Here is a 17,828-nt window from a genome sequence, read left to right on the forward strand (position 1 = left end):
AGTATCCACATTCTTAATAACTACGAAATCCCCCTCCTCAAAACTAACGGCAGGGAGGTGATGCTTCGAATAATATTCCGAATTATATTCTTGGGACTTAACAATGTTACGGAAGGCTAATCTCCGGACGTCTACCTCTGAGGCATCGACCTCCTCCGTTCTCTCACCCAACCGTTCGGTTAGTTCGTCTACTACCACACCTCGTTGTTCAACACCGAATAGAAGTACGGAAGCGGCAAATTTGGTTGTGGAGTGGACGGAGTTATTCAATGCAAACTCTATGTTCGGCAGTTGTTGGACCCAATCTGCATGGTCCACAGGTTCCGTCAGTTTACCCAACATGGGGCCCAACACGCGGTTAACCCGCTCGACTTGGCCGTTGGCCCGGGGTGAGGCAGTGGCATTCAGCACATGAATTATATTATTGGCCTTCAGAAATTCTTCAAACTCGGAGGAAGTAAAGCAGGTACGTCGATCGCTGATGATTCGGCGGTGTCTACTGTAATTTGCGAAATACTGAGATTCTAATGTCTGGCATACTTCACGTGAATTCGTCGTGGCGGCAGGGTACAGCTTCACAAATTTGGTGAAAGCGTCAATGACAACCAGAAGATACTTTTTCTTAGAACGTATGGACGGAAGGGGGCCCAAATGGTCAATATGGACGGTATCAAACGGAAGGGGCACTTTCGGAATACTATGTAGCGTGACACGGTGGTCCGAAGCGGACGCGGAGTAGTAGATACACTTGAGGCAATTTTTAATGTAATTGTTAACATAAGACTTCATACACGGGAACCAGTAATGCTTCTTGATCTGTGCACAACATTTCTCCGTGGCCATATGGCCAAGCTTCTCGTGCACTACTCGTATGACATGATTTATCATTTCGGAAGGGACATAAAGTTGGGGTACACTCGTCGAGGACAGGCGGTACACTACTCCATCTCGCAGTTCGAAATCCGCTATCTCATATTTCTCTAACTCATCTCGGAGTTTGACAATCTCAGGGTCCCGGTTCTGGGTTAACTGCAGTTGGAAGTCGAGGTTTATATCGTCAACATATGCGGCAGTTTCTATTCTGCTTAGAACATCAGCATGGGGCATACCAACCCCCGAGCGGTGTACAATCGTGTAGTTATAGTTTTCCAACAGCAGGGCCCAGCGAGCAATATTGGCGGAATGTCCACCATTTCTCAGTGTCAGCGCAAGGGAATTACAATCGGTCACGATTTTGAACGGGATGAACTTAAGGTATGTCTCAAAACGTTTCAAGGAATACACTATAGCTAACGTCTCTAGCTCATAACTGTGTAGTTTCGATTCAGCGGCGGAGGCCATCTTAGAGAAGTAGGACACTGGGTGTAATTTACCGTCTGCTTGTTTCTGGAGGAGCACTGCTCCGAAACCAATTGAACTAGCATCGCAGTGTAACTCTGTTTCAGACTTCGGGTTGTAAATAGATAACACGGGGGGATTCGATTAATTTCAACTTCAGTGTTCGGAAAGCTTCAAGGCATTCATCGGAGAAGACATAAGAGGTATCTTTTCTTAACAATCGGGACAGCGGACACGCAATCTTAGCGAAACCTGATACAAATCGGCGGAAGTATGAGAATAGGCCTAGGCAACGCTCTAATTCCTTGCTATCCCTTGGAATGGGCAAATCCCGTATCGCCTGAATATGAGCTGGCTTAGGCGTGATACCGGCGGAATTGGCTAGGTAGCCCAAGTACTCTAGTTCCCTATACGCAAAACGGCATTTCGTCAGCTTCAGGCATAACCCGTTCACTCTTAACACATACAATATTTCCTTCAGAATCTCAAGGTGGGTTTCAAAGTCATGCGACGCGACTAGAATGTCGTCCATATATATCACCAGTTGACCTCGGTTTATAAATTCCTTAAGGACAAAATAAACGAACCTAGCGAACACGGAAGGGCCATTACAAAGTCCGAAGGGCATGCGTACATATTCAAACTGGCCATCAGGGGTTACAAAGGCAGTATATTTGATTGAGTCTGGGTGCATTTTCACTTGGTGGAAACCGTTCTTCAAGTCCAAGATAGTGAAGAATGATTTGCCACCCAGATGTTCAATGCAATCATCTAACAGAGGAATCGGAAAATGATCTCGAACTGTAATTTTGTTCAACGGGCGGTAATCTACACACTTCCTTAGGGTGTTGTCCTTTTTGCGTACAGGCACAATCGCGGCAGCGTAAGGGGAACTACTGTGGCGAATAATGCCAGCTTTCAAGAGATCGTCACAAATCTCACGCACCTCGATGCGTTCGTGGTGCGACAGACGGCGGGGGCGGCAGAAAATCGGAGTTTGGCTAGTCAATTCTATTTTCATCTCATAGTTCATGGGCTTGATTAAATCTGGATCAACTTGTACATACGACGTGGAAATAATAGACTTAAGGGCTGCGGTTTGCTCTTCCCGTAACGCGGGCTCTATATCAAAGTCTAATTCACTGACAGCAGGGAGCTTAATGGCATTTATCGCCATAAGTGCATCGTTCAATGTTTCCGAAGGTACAGCAGAAGTTTTTGGAAGGGGAGAATCAGACAACAATTCGGCAGATACAATCTCATTCCTATCATACGGCAGTATCACTCTCTCTTTCATAGATATGTCAAAGGACGTCAGAACAGCAGTCAGATTTGGATTTATACATTCAGTCGGTTTATTCATGAGTATCAATGATTCTTTTTCATATTTCAGTTCCTTCAGTTTACAGAGTCTAATATTAATTTTATACAGAAGATCTCTACCTATAATCATTGGCAGTTCGGTTGCTTGGTTCGTCAGGACTTCAAACGTATGTATTGTATGTGTGTTGTGGAGGCGAACCCTACACTGGACTTGGCCTAAGGACAGAAGTTGGCTATTTCCTAAACCACGGCAGTTCAATGTACGGGGGCTAAGACGGCAGTTGGAGGGGACTTCAGATTGACGGATAAAACTCTTTGGACTGCCCGAATCAAGGAGAGCAAACATATCTATAAATCTCCTATCTTGCACTTCATCACAAACAAAAGCAACACTCACCAGTTGTAAATGGTCTAGTCGATTTCCCGCTTCATCAGCGGCGGCGGCAGCAGTGATATTGGTGGCATTTCCAATTCGAGACGGGCAGTTTTTGTAGCTGTGGCCCACTATGCCACACTTGAAACATGAATTCGGAGGTCTCATTGGTTTCGGGCATTGACTCTTGTAATGCCCCCATCCTGAGCAGTTGAAGCATCTGGTCTCACTCGTGACGGTGCCTGACGATTTGTTTCCAGGCGCCACGGCAGTTGTTGTTGGCTGCGCCTTCACACTATTGCTTTGTCTGGAGGCAGCGGCCTGCATACGGAGGCGCTCGTAGCGTTCCAGTAGGGGCTTCAGTTCAGCCATTGTCCGAGCTGAGTACAGCATGCCGACTCGAGTAGAATTGTCCCGCAATCCATCAATGATCAGGTCGACCAGCTCGTTCTCCGGAATCGGAGCATTCATGGCAATCTCCTGCATCTCGATTGCGAATCTTAAACATCCCTCGCCTGCCCTGATGCGCCGGCCACGCAGAGCGTGGTACACTTCCTCGATGCTACACGAGCGTCCAAATTCTCGCAAGAGGATTGCCTTCAATTCTTCGTAGCTGTGCACCGATACCGTGCGCAGCAGCACCGCCGCCGTACCTTCCAGCATACGACGGCATGCGACCAACCATTTCTTCACATCGTATGCGGTATCCGCTGAAAATCGAGCCACCATGCTCTCAATGACACTCACGTCGCTGACTTGCTGTCTCGGTGCTTGGAATTCGTCAATCCCCTGCTGCAGTTTGAGGAATTGATGCTGTAGCTGTAGCAACTCATGTTGTTTCTGCAGCGTCCCCAGTTGCTCATCCAGGCTGGGGGAGGCGGAAGTGGCCGGTGTGATGGCGGCCGCGGCAGTCGATACGGAGGGCACTAAAGCGGGCATCTCCTCCCATGGGTCCGCGTCGGGACCAGTGGCGGGGACGGCGAGCGAGGCCGCAGACCGCATGGCAGACACATAGTCGGAGGGCACAGCATCCGCAGGCACAGTGGATGTGGCAGCGGCGGCGGGCACAGCAGTGGCAGCGGCGGCGGGCACAGCAGTTGCAGCGGGCGCAGAGGCGGCAGCGGAGGCGGGCACAGCAGCGGCGGCAGCGGTGGTGGGCACAGCAGCGGCGGCAGCGAGTGCAGAGGCGGCAGCGGCGGCTGGTACAGCAGTGGCAGCGGGCGCAGAGGCGGCAGCGGCGGCGGGTACAGCAGTGGCAGCGGGTGCAGAGGCGGCAGCGGCGGCGGTTACAGCAGCAGCAGCGGGTGCAGAGGCGGCAGCGGAGGCGGGCACAGCAGCGGCGGCAGCGGTGGTGGGCACAGCAGCGGCGGCAGCGGGTGCAGAGGCGGCAGCGGCGGCTGGTACAGCAGTGGCGGCGGGCGCAGAGGCGGCAGCGGGTGCAGAGGCGGCGGGCACAGCAGCGGCAGCGGTGGTGGGCACAGCAGAGGCGGCGGGCACAGCAGCGGCAGCTGGCGCAGAGGCGGCGGGCACAGCAGCGGCAGCGGCGGCGGTTACAGCAGCGGCAGCGGGTGCTCCAGCAGCGGTGGGCGTGGAGGCGGCCGTCCTAGATGTGGAACGTGTGGCGCGCCGTGTCCCGAAATATGTATCCTTTCGGGTGGTCATCCCACTTCTGAGTTGTAAACACCTATTTATTGGGAAAATAAGATAACGATTAATTTGTATTTCCTGGATTTTATCTTTGGTTTTTCTGCGCAGATGCAACTTGCTCGTTGCGTCGCCGGAAGAGAAGAAAAGCGCCGTCTCTCAACCTATCGAGGACTTATCGCTAACAATCGATACTTATTACTAACAATCGATACTTATTACTAACAATCGATACTTATTACTAACAATCGATACTTATTACTCACAATTGATACTACAATACCGGTTTCGGTAAATACATGAGCATTTAACAGACTTTGTAAATAATTGGAATCTTACATAATAATACAAATAATAATAATAATATGGTCTCCGACCATACAAGGTATATATATTCTTGATCAGCACGACGACACGAGTTCAAATAGCCATGTCCGTCCTTCCGTCCGTCCGTCCGTCCGTCTGGATCAACGCAAACTCCTCCTAGACCGTAAGAGCTGAAATTTTGCACGTAGGCTTGTACATATATACTGCAGGGGTTGTATATCTCGGGTTCAGCCGAATCGGACCACTATATCATATAGCTCCCATACAAACCCCAAAGTCACGAACAGTGACTTTTCTCAATAACTTCGTTATTTTCTGCGCTATTATCGTGAAACTTAATATTAGAGAGTTAATAAATGAAGATCGGATGACTATATCATATAGCTCCATAGGAACGATCGGTCGAAAACAGTGACTTTTGTAAATAACTTCGTTACTTTTAACGTGATTGTTTTCAAATTAAAAATTTCTTCTTAATTTAATATATCTGTTAATGACTGTGTCGAATTTAATAAAGATCGGGTGACTATATCATATAGCTCCCATAGGAACGATCGGTCGAAAACAGTGACTTTTGTAAATAACTTCGTTACTTTTAACGCGATTGCTTTCAAATTAAACATTTGTTAGTTTGATATATCTGTTAATGACTGTGCCGAATTTGATAAAGATCGGGTGACTATATCATATAGCTCCCATAGGAACGATCGGTGGAAAGCAGTGACTTTGATTAATATCTTTGTTATTTCCTATGATAGTAGGCCATTCTTTCGTAAACATAAGCCTTTTTAGATAAAACGTTCTTCCACATTGATGGCTAATAGGTAAGGAAATAGTTATACATACAGTATTGAGTATGTATAGGTAAAATCAAAGTAGGCCAAAAATCAGTTCTGCTGCGACTATTTTTCCGACTGCTGCATTTTAAGTATTAAAGTAAAGTATCTAGTATTAAAATGTATAAGTTGGCTGTTGCTATCAAAGCAATCTGTTTCGGATTTTTGCTATTGCTGCTGCTGTCGGGTTTCCTGCTTTCGGATTTTTGCTGTTTGATGCTGCTGTCAAAATTTTCTGTTTCTGCTTTTGCTTGTAATGTAATGATGTTCGTCAGACTTTAATTTAATTTCGGATTTTTTTGTTTTTTTCAATTTGACCCTGATTTGACCCCTATAATTTTTTTCCTTTACCAAGTGTGTAAGCAAAATCTAATCAATAAATAAATCTAAATATGAAGAGTTGCACTTGATATTTTTTGCCGTTAGTAAGAATTTGACACTTCTTTCAATTTTTTGTTGTTTTTATATTATGTTTCCTTTATTAATATTACAACAAAAATATTTTAGTAACATGTTTTTTATTTACATATAAATAAAATTAGTCACATTCTTCTTCTAATTTAAAATCAAATGCAATATCCTCATCTTTTGTCCATTCGTCACTTCATCACCTTCATGATTTTTCAAAATATGATCGGGAGATTCAAGTAGCGCAACAACTTCATTCGGAATATTCATTTTTTTTATTTAATTTTTGGCGTTCATTTAGGCAGAGGCTGGATAATAGAGGATCCGACGAGTCTAATGCTCTGTTAAAAACATCGGTTATGTTATCCAATCTACTGCATTTTCTTGCATGAGATCTTCTGTCATTCTTGTATATTTTATTTCTGGCCTCAGATGCGTTCTCTCCAAGCACTCCGACAGGAACTATGCATTTATTCATTATTTGGTGTCCGTGTACCAATACTTTGTGTACTGTCGGTGACATTAGGTACCAATCATACAATTTCATGTAAAGCTCGAAAGTGTGGGGGCAGAAGTCATTGAATTTTTCGACATTAATCTTAAATTCGGAAGATATTCTTTATAATTTCATAATTAATTTTTAAAATATCTGAAAACAGTTTGGTATTACAAAAAGCCCTTCTAGCAGTATTGCCATCATTGCTACTACCACTGCCGTTCTGTTTTGGCTTACTTATATTAAGACATAACCACAAGTTTTCTTGAATGTGCTGCCTGCGTAACTGTACAAGCTCTTTGTCCATACCTTTGACTTTTTTATATGAATTTTATAGGATACATTTAAAACCAATTCAAAAAATCTAATCCACGCATGAAGTGGGCTAATTCCATATTGTAAATTCTTGCTTTTAACATTAAATATTGACGAACTAATATTTTTTGTATGCAATAATTGAGTCGGCTTGGCTCCACACAAAGAACAGGACTGGCATGAGTTGGTGCCAGTCAAAATGTTTAAGACTTTGCCATCAATAAGCGTGCAATGCATATCGTATTTGGTATGCACTATTTTGTTTTTGTAAATATACAAATGATCTTCAAGATTTGTAATCTGATTGACCAAATTGGATTTTTCATTAAGAATATGGTCGGAGCTTTCCTTGGCAAATTCCAGTTTTAATGACCGACAGAATCTAACAGACTGGGGTGTCCTATTAATCCATATTACTCGTTTCAATTCATCAATGAGTTATAACGGAATGATGAAGAGAAGTAGGTTCATCAAATTGAAATTTTTGTTTGTAGCAGCTTTGGCCTGTTGAACCATCAAATCCATAGCTAACTATTAATTTGCAATACGATATGTCCGATAAAGTCTCGAGAACCTCCTCTTGCATAGTAAAAATACGGTCCGTAGTATGATCCAGTAAGTGTTGTAAAGAAACTTCCGCTTTTGTTTCGGAAATACGGATTCCGGATGGTCTGCATTTTAGCTTGAATTTCGCAACTTCTAGATACGGAGGATAAATATCAGCATGGATGCTGTTTATTCAACAATTTGATGTTTATGTATTGCTGTTTCGTCAACCCATTTTCTATGAGGAACGCCAACGCTCTTTCCGGGCTGATTGGGTTCAGCGGATTTGCTACAAGTTTTTTTCTAACATCGCTAATGTTAAGTCCTTCATCACCCGTAGTTTTGTTTAATAAGAAAGCAACATCTTTTTTATTCGATTTCCTTGCCGAAATCGAAGCAGCGTGTATTAAGAGTGGAGATTCGTAATTTTCCTTTGACGCGAGCTCTGATGCTAACTTTCTTTTTAAACGACATCCTTCATTTTCATAATTTAAACATTTACGTCCAGCTTTATTTGGAGACGTCTCGTGCTCACCAAAAGTAATTACAACATTGCCATCAAGCCAAGTAGAATGTTTAACTTTAAGTCGATCTAACATTCGATTGCATTTCAACAAACATTTTTTTATGTAGTGAATAAATTCCTCGACTTCTTTTTGGATAATTTTTGTCTCACCAAAAGTAATTACAACATTGCCATCAAGCCAAGTAGAATGTTTAACTTTAAATCGATCTAACATTCGATTGCATTTCAACAAACATTTTTTTATGTAGTGAATAAATTTCCGACTTCTTTTTGGATAATTTTTTGAAGATCTTCATTCACATTGTTGTTAAAAGATTCGGCAATAAACGATATTACAGCGTCTTCTTGGCGGTTGTTGCAGCTCCAAATTTCGAGCAGCACTGAGCGTCTAAACTTAAGCGCACCTACAACATGGAAAAGGGGCAAAAACGGGCAAAAGTTATTAATTGGACCTTATAGTAAAAGGTTTATGTTGCCGCCGAAATCCACTGACTGCCCAGCAGACCCGACGCAGCCACTCATTCTCTTTCATTTTCATACTTATACTTAAGCGCCAGCCTACGTGCTGGGAAATTAACCGTTGCATCTTGCGCTTTAAGCTTACATGTTAGGTTCTATGCTTGTTACTAAGCGGCGGACAGAACAGTTTGGTTACAACCGCGAGTAAGGGCGATTAATTTATAGCGGCTGAACTACCGACTCGCTCGCTCACCATACACACACCCACTTAGCCTACCATTAGCATAAGAAAACACGTGGAAGAAATAAATGAAGTATCACGTGAAAAGTGAAGTGTTTCTTGTGGGCCCGCTAAAACATCGAACCTTAGCGCCAAACTCAACAATTCTATAAATTATGCCAGGAATTAATTCTATAATTAATTATATAAACTATAGGCCATGAATTAATTCCATAAGTTAATTCTACAGATTAATTCTATATTAATCTAACAGTGGTAAACCACTAAAGGAACCGAAAAAGTTAATTATTTAACTCAACTCGACGGGTCAACCCACGGTTCTACAAGTAAATCATATAGAGGTTAACCTCGATGATTGCATAACCAATCACTAAATTGTGATACATACATAACCTCAACGGTCAACCGTTTACGACCTACATTAGTCACGTAACTAATCAACGTCGCTTAAAAGTATAAACTCATTGGTAAACCATGGCAACAAAAGACTTATCAAGTGGAATATATCATTGCAAGAAATGCATGCAGGAAGACAGTGACCGCATGGTGCAATGCAATCGATGCGGTTCCTGGTATCATTTCGACTGCGCTGGAGTAATAGACGAGAAATCTGAGAACAGCTGGAACTGCGACTGCGTCAACGTGTCAACGGAAGACATCACAACCATATTGAGCAACGCATTGCAGAACCTTGGAAATACCACACGAGCAGGCGAACCTCAGGCTACTTCGTCACCAGCAAAACCAATGGGGCCGCTACAAGAACCGGATCGGGACTTTGGACTATGCCCTCAAAAATATTCCAGGACACAGCTAGGACAGCTGTTCCTATTTTTACTTCTGCCAAACAAAAAGCGATGGTCACACACTCAGCTGTGCGTGACACGTGGCATTACGATCACGAGGCACCGCAGCTGCCGTTCCTAACCTCAAACAACACGCGTGCTACGACACGCGAACAACCGCACCTAAGGCTACGCCGATGGCACCCCTGGAATTTTACGAATACTCAAAACAGGGCTGCATCGTACTATCCAGAAAATAAAGTGCGAATGGACGTAGACCTAAACACAGCAATGCCAAGCGCGGCACAACTTGCAGCCCGTCAAGCGATACCGAAAGAGCTTCCAACATTTGATGGCAATCCTCAGAACTGGCCTCTATTCTACAGTAGTTTAGTTTAGTTAGTCTACAAGTACGGAAATCGCTGGGTATACGAATGCAGAAAATCTTATGCGGCTGCAAGCTAGCCTAAAGGGAAAAGCACGTGAGTTAGTTCAATCCAAACTCCTTTTACCCGCAATGGTCCCTGAAATCATACAAACATTACGTATGTGTTTCGGTCGGCCAGAGCATATTTTGCACAACTTACTGGAAAAAACGCGGCAACTACCCGTAATAAAAGAAAAGCTTGAACCACTTATCGAATACGCACTGTGTGTACGAAACATCTACTCAACGATGGAAGCATGTGGACTCACAGGTTACATGCAGAACCCAATGCTCGTACAAGAGCTAATAGAGAAACTCCCCACACAACTGAAGCTGCAGTGGGCAACGTTTCCCAATGACACTAAGATACCATCAATGGAATCTTTTAGCAAATGGATCTACGACATAGCTGAAGCAGCAAGCCAGGTAACATCACCGCTTCACCATAAGAAGAGCGGAAGCCTAAATCATCACACAGAGGCACCTGAAGAGCAGGTCAAGGAAATTACGTGCGTCGTATGTAACGAACCTGGGCACAAAATACACAGCTGCCCATCGTTCAAAGCCACGCCACATCAACAAAAGATTTCTTTTCTGAAAAATCACAAGCTCTGCCAACAACGCCTAAACCGTCATCACCAAAAGTGCCAACGTGAGAAGGTTTGCGGCATACGAGGCTGCCGAAGCAAACATCACCCATTGATCCACGAGATGCAGCCAATACCAGAGGCTGCGAAATCCAGCAGCCCAAACAGGCCAGCTATGGTCACCAACGTGCATTCGCCGGAGGGCAAGCACACCCAGCGATCCAGAGAGTCTGGCTCAACATATTTCCGTGTCATTCCAATACAAATCATCAATAAAACGAAAGTCACTAACACTTTTGCATTTCTAGATGAGGGATCGGCACTAACGCTCATCGACAACAAGGTCTTTAAGCAGCTCGGCTTAAAAGGCGTTCCAGATCCACTGTGCCTAAAATGGACCAACGATTCAACACGCGAAGAAAATGCATCGGAACGTGTCACGCTTACGGTTGCCAATCCACATAATGGCAATCAATTCTACTTGGAAGAGGTTCACAGTGTAGATACCCTGGATCTACCTGTACAGTCTATCGACATAAGGGCTCTCGCCAAAGAATTCCCCCACCTAGCGGGACTACCGATAGCATAATACACCAACGCACGCCCAAGCATCCTAATCGGCACAAATAACTGGAACCTCGCCGTACCCCTTAAAATCAAAGAGGGGGCATGGCACCAACCAATAGCGTCAAAGACGCGACTGGGATGGGCATTAGAAAGCTCCACGCGATCAAGGGCCACTAGAGCTAATGTGAGCGTTCACATGTGTGGATGCAGGGACGCAGACGCTAAGCTACATGAGATCATCAAACAAGCGTTCTCAATAGACGCTACCACAGCAAAACCGCTATCATCACCAGAAGAAACTCAAGCTTTAACCAGACTTGAATCTACTACCTCCCTTAAGAATGGCAGGTACGAGGTCGGCCTAATGTGGAAAGACCCTGAAGTTTTATTACCTGATAGCTATGCAAACGCACTAAAACGGCTTAAATGCCTACAAAAGCAATTTTCCCGACAACCACAGTTGAAGGAGCAAATCACCGAGCAAATTGAGAACCTCGTCGAAAAGGGCTATGCTCGCATGCTGACGCCGGAGGAAATAGCTGCACCAAACAGACGGACATGGTATCTACCAACCTTCATAACTAAAAATCCAAATAAACCACAGAAGGTCCGGCTTGTATGGGACGCAGCCGCCCAATCTGGCGGCAAGGCCCTGAATGACTACATCTGGAGTGGCCCAGATCTCCTCAACTCCCTGTTTGACCTCTTGCTCTCATTCCGAGTGGGACGAGTGGCGATCTGTGGCGATATTGCCGAGATGTTCCACCAGATCCGAGTGAAACCAGCAGGCACCCATGCGCAAAGGTTTCTGTGGTTCGACAGCAAATCCGAGAGGCAAGAGCCTAACGTCTATGTTATGGAAGCGCTTACTTTCGGAATCAATTGCAGATCGATTCTGCCAACAGTACCCTCAAGCAGCACAAGCCGTGAAGGACTACCACTACGTGGATGATTTTATATACAGTGGCGACGACTACGTGGAAGTCGGAAACATCGCAACTCAAGTCAGAGATATCCATGCAGCAGGTGGTTTCCACATACGCAATTGGTCTTCGAACTCAAAGGAGGTCCTTCGAATACTAAAGATCGATTCGCTGCTCCCCGAAGCTGGCGAAATTACCGCCACGGAAAAGGTACTCGGCTTATACTGGGTGCCGAACTCCGACGTATTCACATTCATCTGCAAGTTCGCCAGGTTGAAGCGCAACGTTTTGGACAGCGACAAAACACCAACCAAACGCGAGCTCTTGCAAGAACTTATGTCAATGTACGACCCACTCGGCTTCATCTCATGCTTTACAATAGAGCTCAAAATCCTACTGCAAGAAGTCTGGAGAAGCGGCATTGGCTGGGACACTGGTTTGCCCGACGCATTGTTACCCAAATGGATACGATGGAAACGGATCCTTACAACAATCGCCGGATTGACCATCCCGAGATGTTACTTCGACAGCACGTACACACGTTCGTTGACGCCAGCGAATTGGCATACGCAGCAGTCTGCTACCTTCGGATACGCCAGGGGAAAAGAACCTACCTCAGATTCGTGGCCTCCAAGGCGAAAGTGGCACCGTTGAGTCCACTATCTATACCAAGGATGGAACTGCAGGCCGCAGTGATCGGAGCAAAGCTGAGTAACCGAATCCAACGCAATCCAAGTTTGTCAATTAATTCGAGTTGTTATTGGTCCGACTCAAAGACTGTTCTCAAATGGCTTCGTATGGATCCACGAAAGTTTTAGCAATTCGTCATGCACCGCGTTGGCGAAATACTGGAATTCACAAACGTTAGCCAATGGAACTGGGTTCCAACCAACCTTAACCCTGCAGATCTTACTACTAAAACACACAACGCCAATAAACATGAGTGGCCAAAATGCGATGATTTGGGGCCACCAAACAATGCTGAAGTCAGGCACAACATACTCTTCATCGACAATGCGCCGATGGAGCTAAAACTTAACGCAGAATATTTTTCCGACTGGCGCAGGCTATATCGAGATTTAGCGCGTTTTATTCTCTATATTGAGAAACTGAAAGCAAAACAAACAAAGGCATCGCCACCTACAGAGGTGTCTTACGAGATGATTCAGCAGGCACGCACACTCCTACTGCGGCATGCGCAGTCATCTGAATTCAACCCAGAAATTCGCAACTTAACGAGAGGTAAACCTTTAAAAACAAATTCTAAACTCATATGTTTGAATATCTTCCTAGACGAAAACCAGCTCCTACGTACCCGAGGGCGAGCAGAAAACCTAAACGGCCAAAACCAAATACTGCTCCCATATGGGCACCACATTACTCGGCTCATAGTGAACTGGTATCATCAGGAAATGCACCACACATCCCATGAGACGTGTATTAACAGGATTCGCGGCATGTTTTACATACCACGCCTACGAGTCTTATACAAAGGCATGCGGAAGTCTTGCCAACGCTGTAAAAATGAGAGCGCCATGCCTGATCCACCGCAAATGGCTCCCTTGCCCATTGCCAGGCTGGCTGCCTACCAACGTCCCTTCACTTACGTCGGTATAGACTACTTCGGGCCCTTCTTGGTCGCTGTAGGACGGCGAAGCGAAAAAAGATGGGGCGTTATTTTCACCTGCCTAACCATACGGGCGGTGCATATAGACCTGGCGTGCTCTCTGGACACTACATCGTGCATAATGTGCATCCGAAACTTCATCAATCGGCGCGGGACCCCAAGAGAAATTTACAGCGACAATGGCACTAACTTCAAAGCTGCCGAAAAGATTATCTGTGACAAAGCGCAGACGATCAACTTCAACGCCGTGCAACCGGCGTTCGATGACATCAAATGGAAATTTAATTCACCAGTGAGGGCCTACAAAGTGCACTATGGGAAGTGGAATTTATCCTAAACTCCAGACCCCTTACTTTTGTCTCTCTGGACAGCAAAGACGACGAGGCTATCACCCCTAACTACTAGGATCAGCAAGCGGCTATAAACCAGTCTTCAAAACCACACACACCGTACAGCACATGTGGCAAGCTGTTCAAGAATTCGCCGATCAATTCTGGCGACGATGGGTACGCGAATACGTTCCAGATTTAGCCAGGCGAGGAAAATGGTTTACGATGAGACCACCAATAGCAGCTGGAGACGTCGTTGTAATATTGGACGAGACTCTGCCGCCAATGGGACTCTTCAACGGCCCGTGGCTAAAGTAGCTGTATTAGACGTCGGCTGTAATGGAGCAAAGCAACCCCATGAAGAGAGCAGTTTTACTGGGGGGGGGGGAATGTTGCCGCCGAAAACCACTGACTGCCCAGCAGACCCGACGCAGCCACCAATGGGTTAACCAATATCACTCATTCTCTTTCATTTTCATACTTATACTTAAGCTTTAGGTTCTATGCTTGTTACTAAGCGGAGGACAGAACAGTTTGGTTACCACCGCGAGTAAGGGCGATTAATTTATAGCGGCTCAACTACCGACTCGCTCGCTCACCATACACACACCCACTTAGCCTACCATTAGCATAAGAAAACACGTGGAAGAAATAAATGAAGTATCACGTGAAAAGTGAAGTGTTTCTTGTGGGCCCGCTAAAACATCGAACCTTAGCGCCAAACTCAACAGTTTAGTTAATTACACTTAAGTAAAACTGCCGAGGCCTAGCGAGGACTGTTAAAGTAATACTCCACAGAACACAAACATATTTTGTAAGGGTGCGCTGTTTCAAACATTAAATTATGTTAATCTGCTAGCTAGACGAATATATTTGGCATACACTATTTCTACGGCGAATTGACCTTGAGCTTTTTTTGGAACCGAGCTTACACGATCCACTTCCATAGAAAAGCTCATGCCAGAGAAGGGGCCAAAAAGTGAGCTTGAATAGTATGCGGGGAGTCTAGAATGGTCTGAGCGAGAGTGCAGTTGTGCGAATAAGAGGAGGGAGAACGCGAAAAATCCACAAGTGCAAGCAATGCACGTGGTGTGACGTAACACACCGGTACCCTCGTGGACGTTACATAAGTCCACGCCTTTTTTTCGAGTTCCAAATTTTAATTAAGGAACGAAAATAAAACGCCACTGCCAGCGCTGTCTCCGTTAAATGCAAGCGCGTACTTATTGGGTTAGCCACCAGGCCAGAAGACGACCCCATCCATGGTTTCATGTCGGACTTCTGGGGACTACGACCAAATAAATGTCGACCCGGTCCATGAACTGACCATCGGAAAATTGTTGGAGAGCGATTTGGCCATAAGTGCGCACACCTATTGCTGTGTGGGGCGTAGCCAGCCAGCCTAATTCCTAGGTGAACCCTCGTTGGAGTGAATGTTGCACCTGAGGACACGGGATAGCCCTCGCATCCAAGATTGTAGATTACTGCTGGGAAGACGTTGCAGCAGATTCAAAAACCCAGCATTGATGACCCCAACCTCACACCCAGCCGTAGTGGGCCCTCAAACAGCCGTTTTTCTTTTTCTTTAAGTATTGTACAAACATGTGTTCAAATTTATAAGCATAAAATTTATAATGAAATTTCTAAAAAGTAGGTTCTAAAAGTCATAACATTGGTAACGAGAAGCATGTTATATTTTGGTACCCTTCTTAATAATTTTAAAAGCCTCTAGTGCTCCACCCATCATCAGGCCTGCTGACTGGATTGGACTCTACAAACTGTAAGTACGGCATAGCCGCATAAAATCTATTGGCGAAATATAACCGCTTGCCGCGACCACCAAGTTAGTTGGTTTTTTTTTTACTTTTTCAAATTGAAATAAATGCTTAACGTAAAATTTAGTTAGTTCAGATTTATACTTATAAATCAACCCACATTTTTGTACGATTCCTCTCACCGAATTATTTAGGAATTATATATATTTGAAATTATTGTTAATGCTTCTATTTTATAAGTGGTATACGAAATCCTATGTTATCTTCTTATCTTAATGGCATATGCCTTTTCTTTCTTGAATTGAATATATGTATGAAATGATGAATCGCTGAGTTAGTTTATTTGGGCACCTGACGTAAGAGATTTAACAGCCGCAAGATGGGTAATACCGGGTTTCATTAGGTATTACAAGGTTGGGTGGGTAAAGAGAAGGCAATAACATCTAGGTCCTTCAAACAACTTCCATCACCTCTGCATAAAATCCCTATTTAGGTGTAGTCCTTTATTCCTTATCTCTGTCTTCGTTTTACTTATGTAGCGCATGTTTTGGGAGAGCACAAGAACCACCCCATTTTCCCTGAGCTCAGCCGAGCCACTTGTTAGAAAGACAGAGAGTGCACTCCGACACCCGCGTGTTCGTTACATAATAAATGGCGCCCAACGTGGGGCACGAAGAAGCAAGGATTTTTTTTTGCCCTACGTGTCCTTAATCCACTCCTTTACTTCCCACAACACCTTCTACCGTGCAATATGATGGTAAAATATATCACTTTGGAGAGGCCAGCGTATGAGTATCAGATTATAGCTGGACCAAGTGAAATTGTATACCCTTTCAATAATGTTTTCTTAATTTTGAACAAATCATTTTAAATAAATAAAACAGACAAAGTATGGGAAATTATGTAGCTTAGGAATATGTGTCTGGATATAGTTCGGATACCTACCAGGCCATACAATTTCCTAGATCTTAAATAAAGTTGTTGTAGTGAGGTGAAATTGAGAACTGTAGGCAACCTTGTTCAAAAAGTCTACTAGGTAGCGAGGATAGATTGACTACTCATGGTCAACCTCCACGAGCTTCTCTTGGAGCAGACAACTCTGCAGCCTTAGGCGCAATACCAAAAAGACCAAACACAAGAGCAAATACTCGTGCCAATCCAAATCAGAATCCAAGAACTGTGGGACTACCTCGATGTGAACAACCACGAAATTCAGTTGCAAACCAGCCACCAGTAGTGTCAGAAGAACGCATTCAACAACTTATTTCCAATTCATTAGAAACTTATCGAGTTAATATGGCATGAGTAATTACCGAGGAAATTCGTAACGCCATGAGAAATTTAAGCATCACGGGAGTTCGTGCGGAATCCACTGATTAACCTCAATTAGAGTGGGACTTTCCACCACCCTCAGTTGCTCCGCGAAGAAGTCTCGAAAATAGTGTTAGAACTCGACCCTTCAATATTCGGAGTAATACAAATGCAATTGACAAAGAGATAGTACCAGAACGACCCGATCGAGTATCTAGTATAATTTTTAACTGGCATATACGATTCACAGGGTCCTCCAAAGATATAACTGTAGAAGATTTTATTTATCGAGTAAATTGTTTAACAACCCAAAGTTTGAATGGAGACTTTAAAAATTCGCTAATCTGCTGTTCTCGGGACCAGCCCTAACATTTTTCTGGCGATGTCATCGAACCTCGAACGAAATGAACTGGTTCGATCTATGCATTCGTTTAAGAGATAGGTATAAAGACCAAAGATCAGACAGAGACATTTTGGATGCCATTCCCAGACGCAAGCAGGCCTCCAACGAAAATTTTGATGAATTTCTCGATTCTATGCTGGCTATTACAGATGCTTTGCGAGAACCTTTAAACGATTCAGAATTCATAGCTGAAGTGCGAAACAATTTAAGAGCCGACTTATTTCAGCCGCCTTGCGTAGGGAATGTCATAAGCATGAAGAAC

The 17,828-nt window shown here is 44.4% G+C and overlaps 2 protein-coding genes across 2 annotated transcripts; one reads left to right on the forward strand and one right to left on the reverse strand.

Annotated features, from left to right (window-relative positions):
- Positions 1-2,892: 2,892 nt before the first annotated feature.
- On the reverse strand, positions 2,893-4,036 carry LOC137579523 (uncharacterized). Its single transcript, XM_068293306.1, has 2 exons — positions 3,059-4,036; positions 2,893-2,981 (listed from the first exon to the last, which is right to left on the reverse strand). The coding sequence occupies exons 1-2, from the start codon at positions 4,034-4,036 to the stop codon at positions 2,955-2,957; spliced, it is 1,005 nt and encodes a 334-aa protein (XP_068149407.1). The 3' UTR covers positions 2,893-2,954.
- Positions 4,037-10,293: 6,257 nt separating this feature from the next.
- On the forward strand, positions 10,294-14,085 carry LOC137579524 (uncharacterized). The gene is made up of 6 exons (XM_068293307.1): positions 10,294-11,151; positions 11,659-12,045; positions 12,104-12,465; positions 12,525-12,832; positions 13,028-13,363; positions 13,415-14,085. The coding sequence occupies exons 1-6, from the start codon at positions 10,294-10,296 to the stop codon at positions 14,083-14,085; spliced, it is 2,922 nt and encodes a 973-aa protein (XP_068149408.1).
- The last annotated feature ends 3,743 nt before the right edge of the window (positions 14,086-17,828 follow it).

Source organism: Drosophila tropicalis, unplaced genomic scaffold (assembly GCF_018151085.1).
Source record: "Drosophila tropicalis isolate 14030-0801.00 unplaced genomic scaffold, ASM1815108v1 contig_696, whole genome shotgun sequence".
NCBI classification, from domain to species: domain Eukaryota; kingdom Metazoa; phylum Arthropoda; class Insecta; order Diptera; family Drosophilidae; genus Drosophila; species Drosophila tropicalis.

Excerpts from the sequence above, each read along its gene's own strand:
- LOC137579523 (XM_068293306.1), bottom strand. The coding sequence starts at position 4,036 with ATGCGGTCTGCGGCCTCGCTCGCCGTCCCCGCCACTGGTCCCGACGCG. Across the intron at positions 2,982-3,058 it reads GACTAGACCATTTACAACTG|TCCAAAGAGTTTTATCCGTC; the intron begins GTGAGTGTTGCT and ends TGATTCGGGCAG.
- LOC137579524 (XM_068293307.1), top strand. The coding sequence starts at position 10,294 with ATGGAAGCATGTGGACTCACAGGTTACATGCAGAACCCAATGCTCGTA. Across the intron at positions 12,466-12,524 it reads TTGCAAGAACTTATGTCAAT|AAGTCTGGAGAAGCGGCATT; the intron begins GTACGACCCACT and ends TCCTACTGCAAG. Across the intron at positions 12,833-13,027 it reads AGTGATCGGAGCAAAGCTGA|ATCTTACTACTAAAACACAC; the intron begins GTAACCGAATCC and ends TTAACCCTGCAG.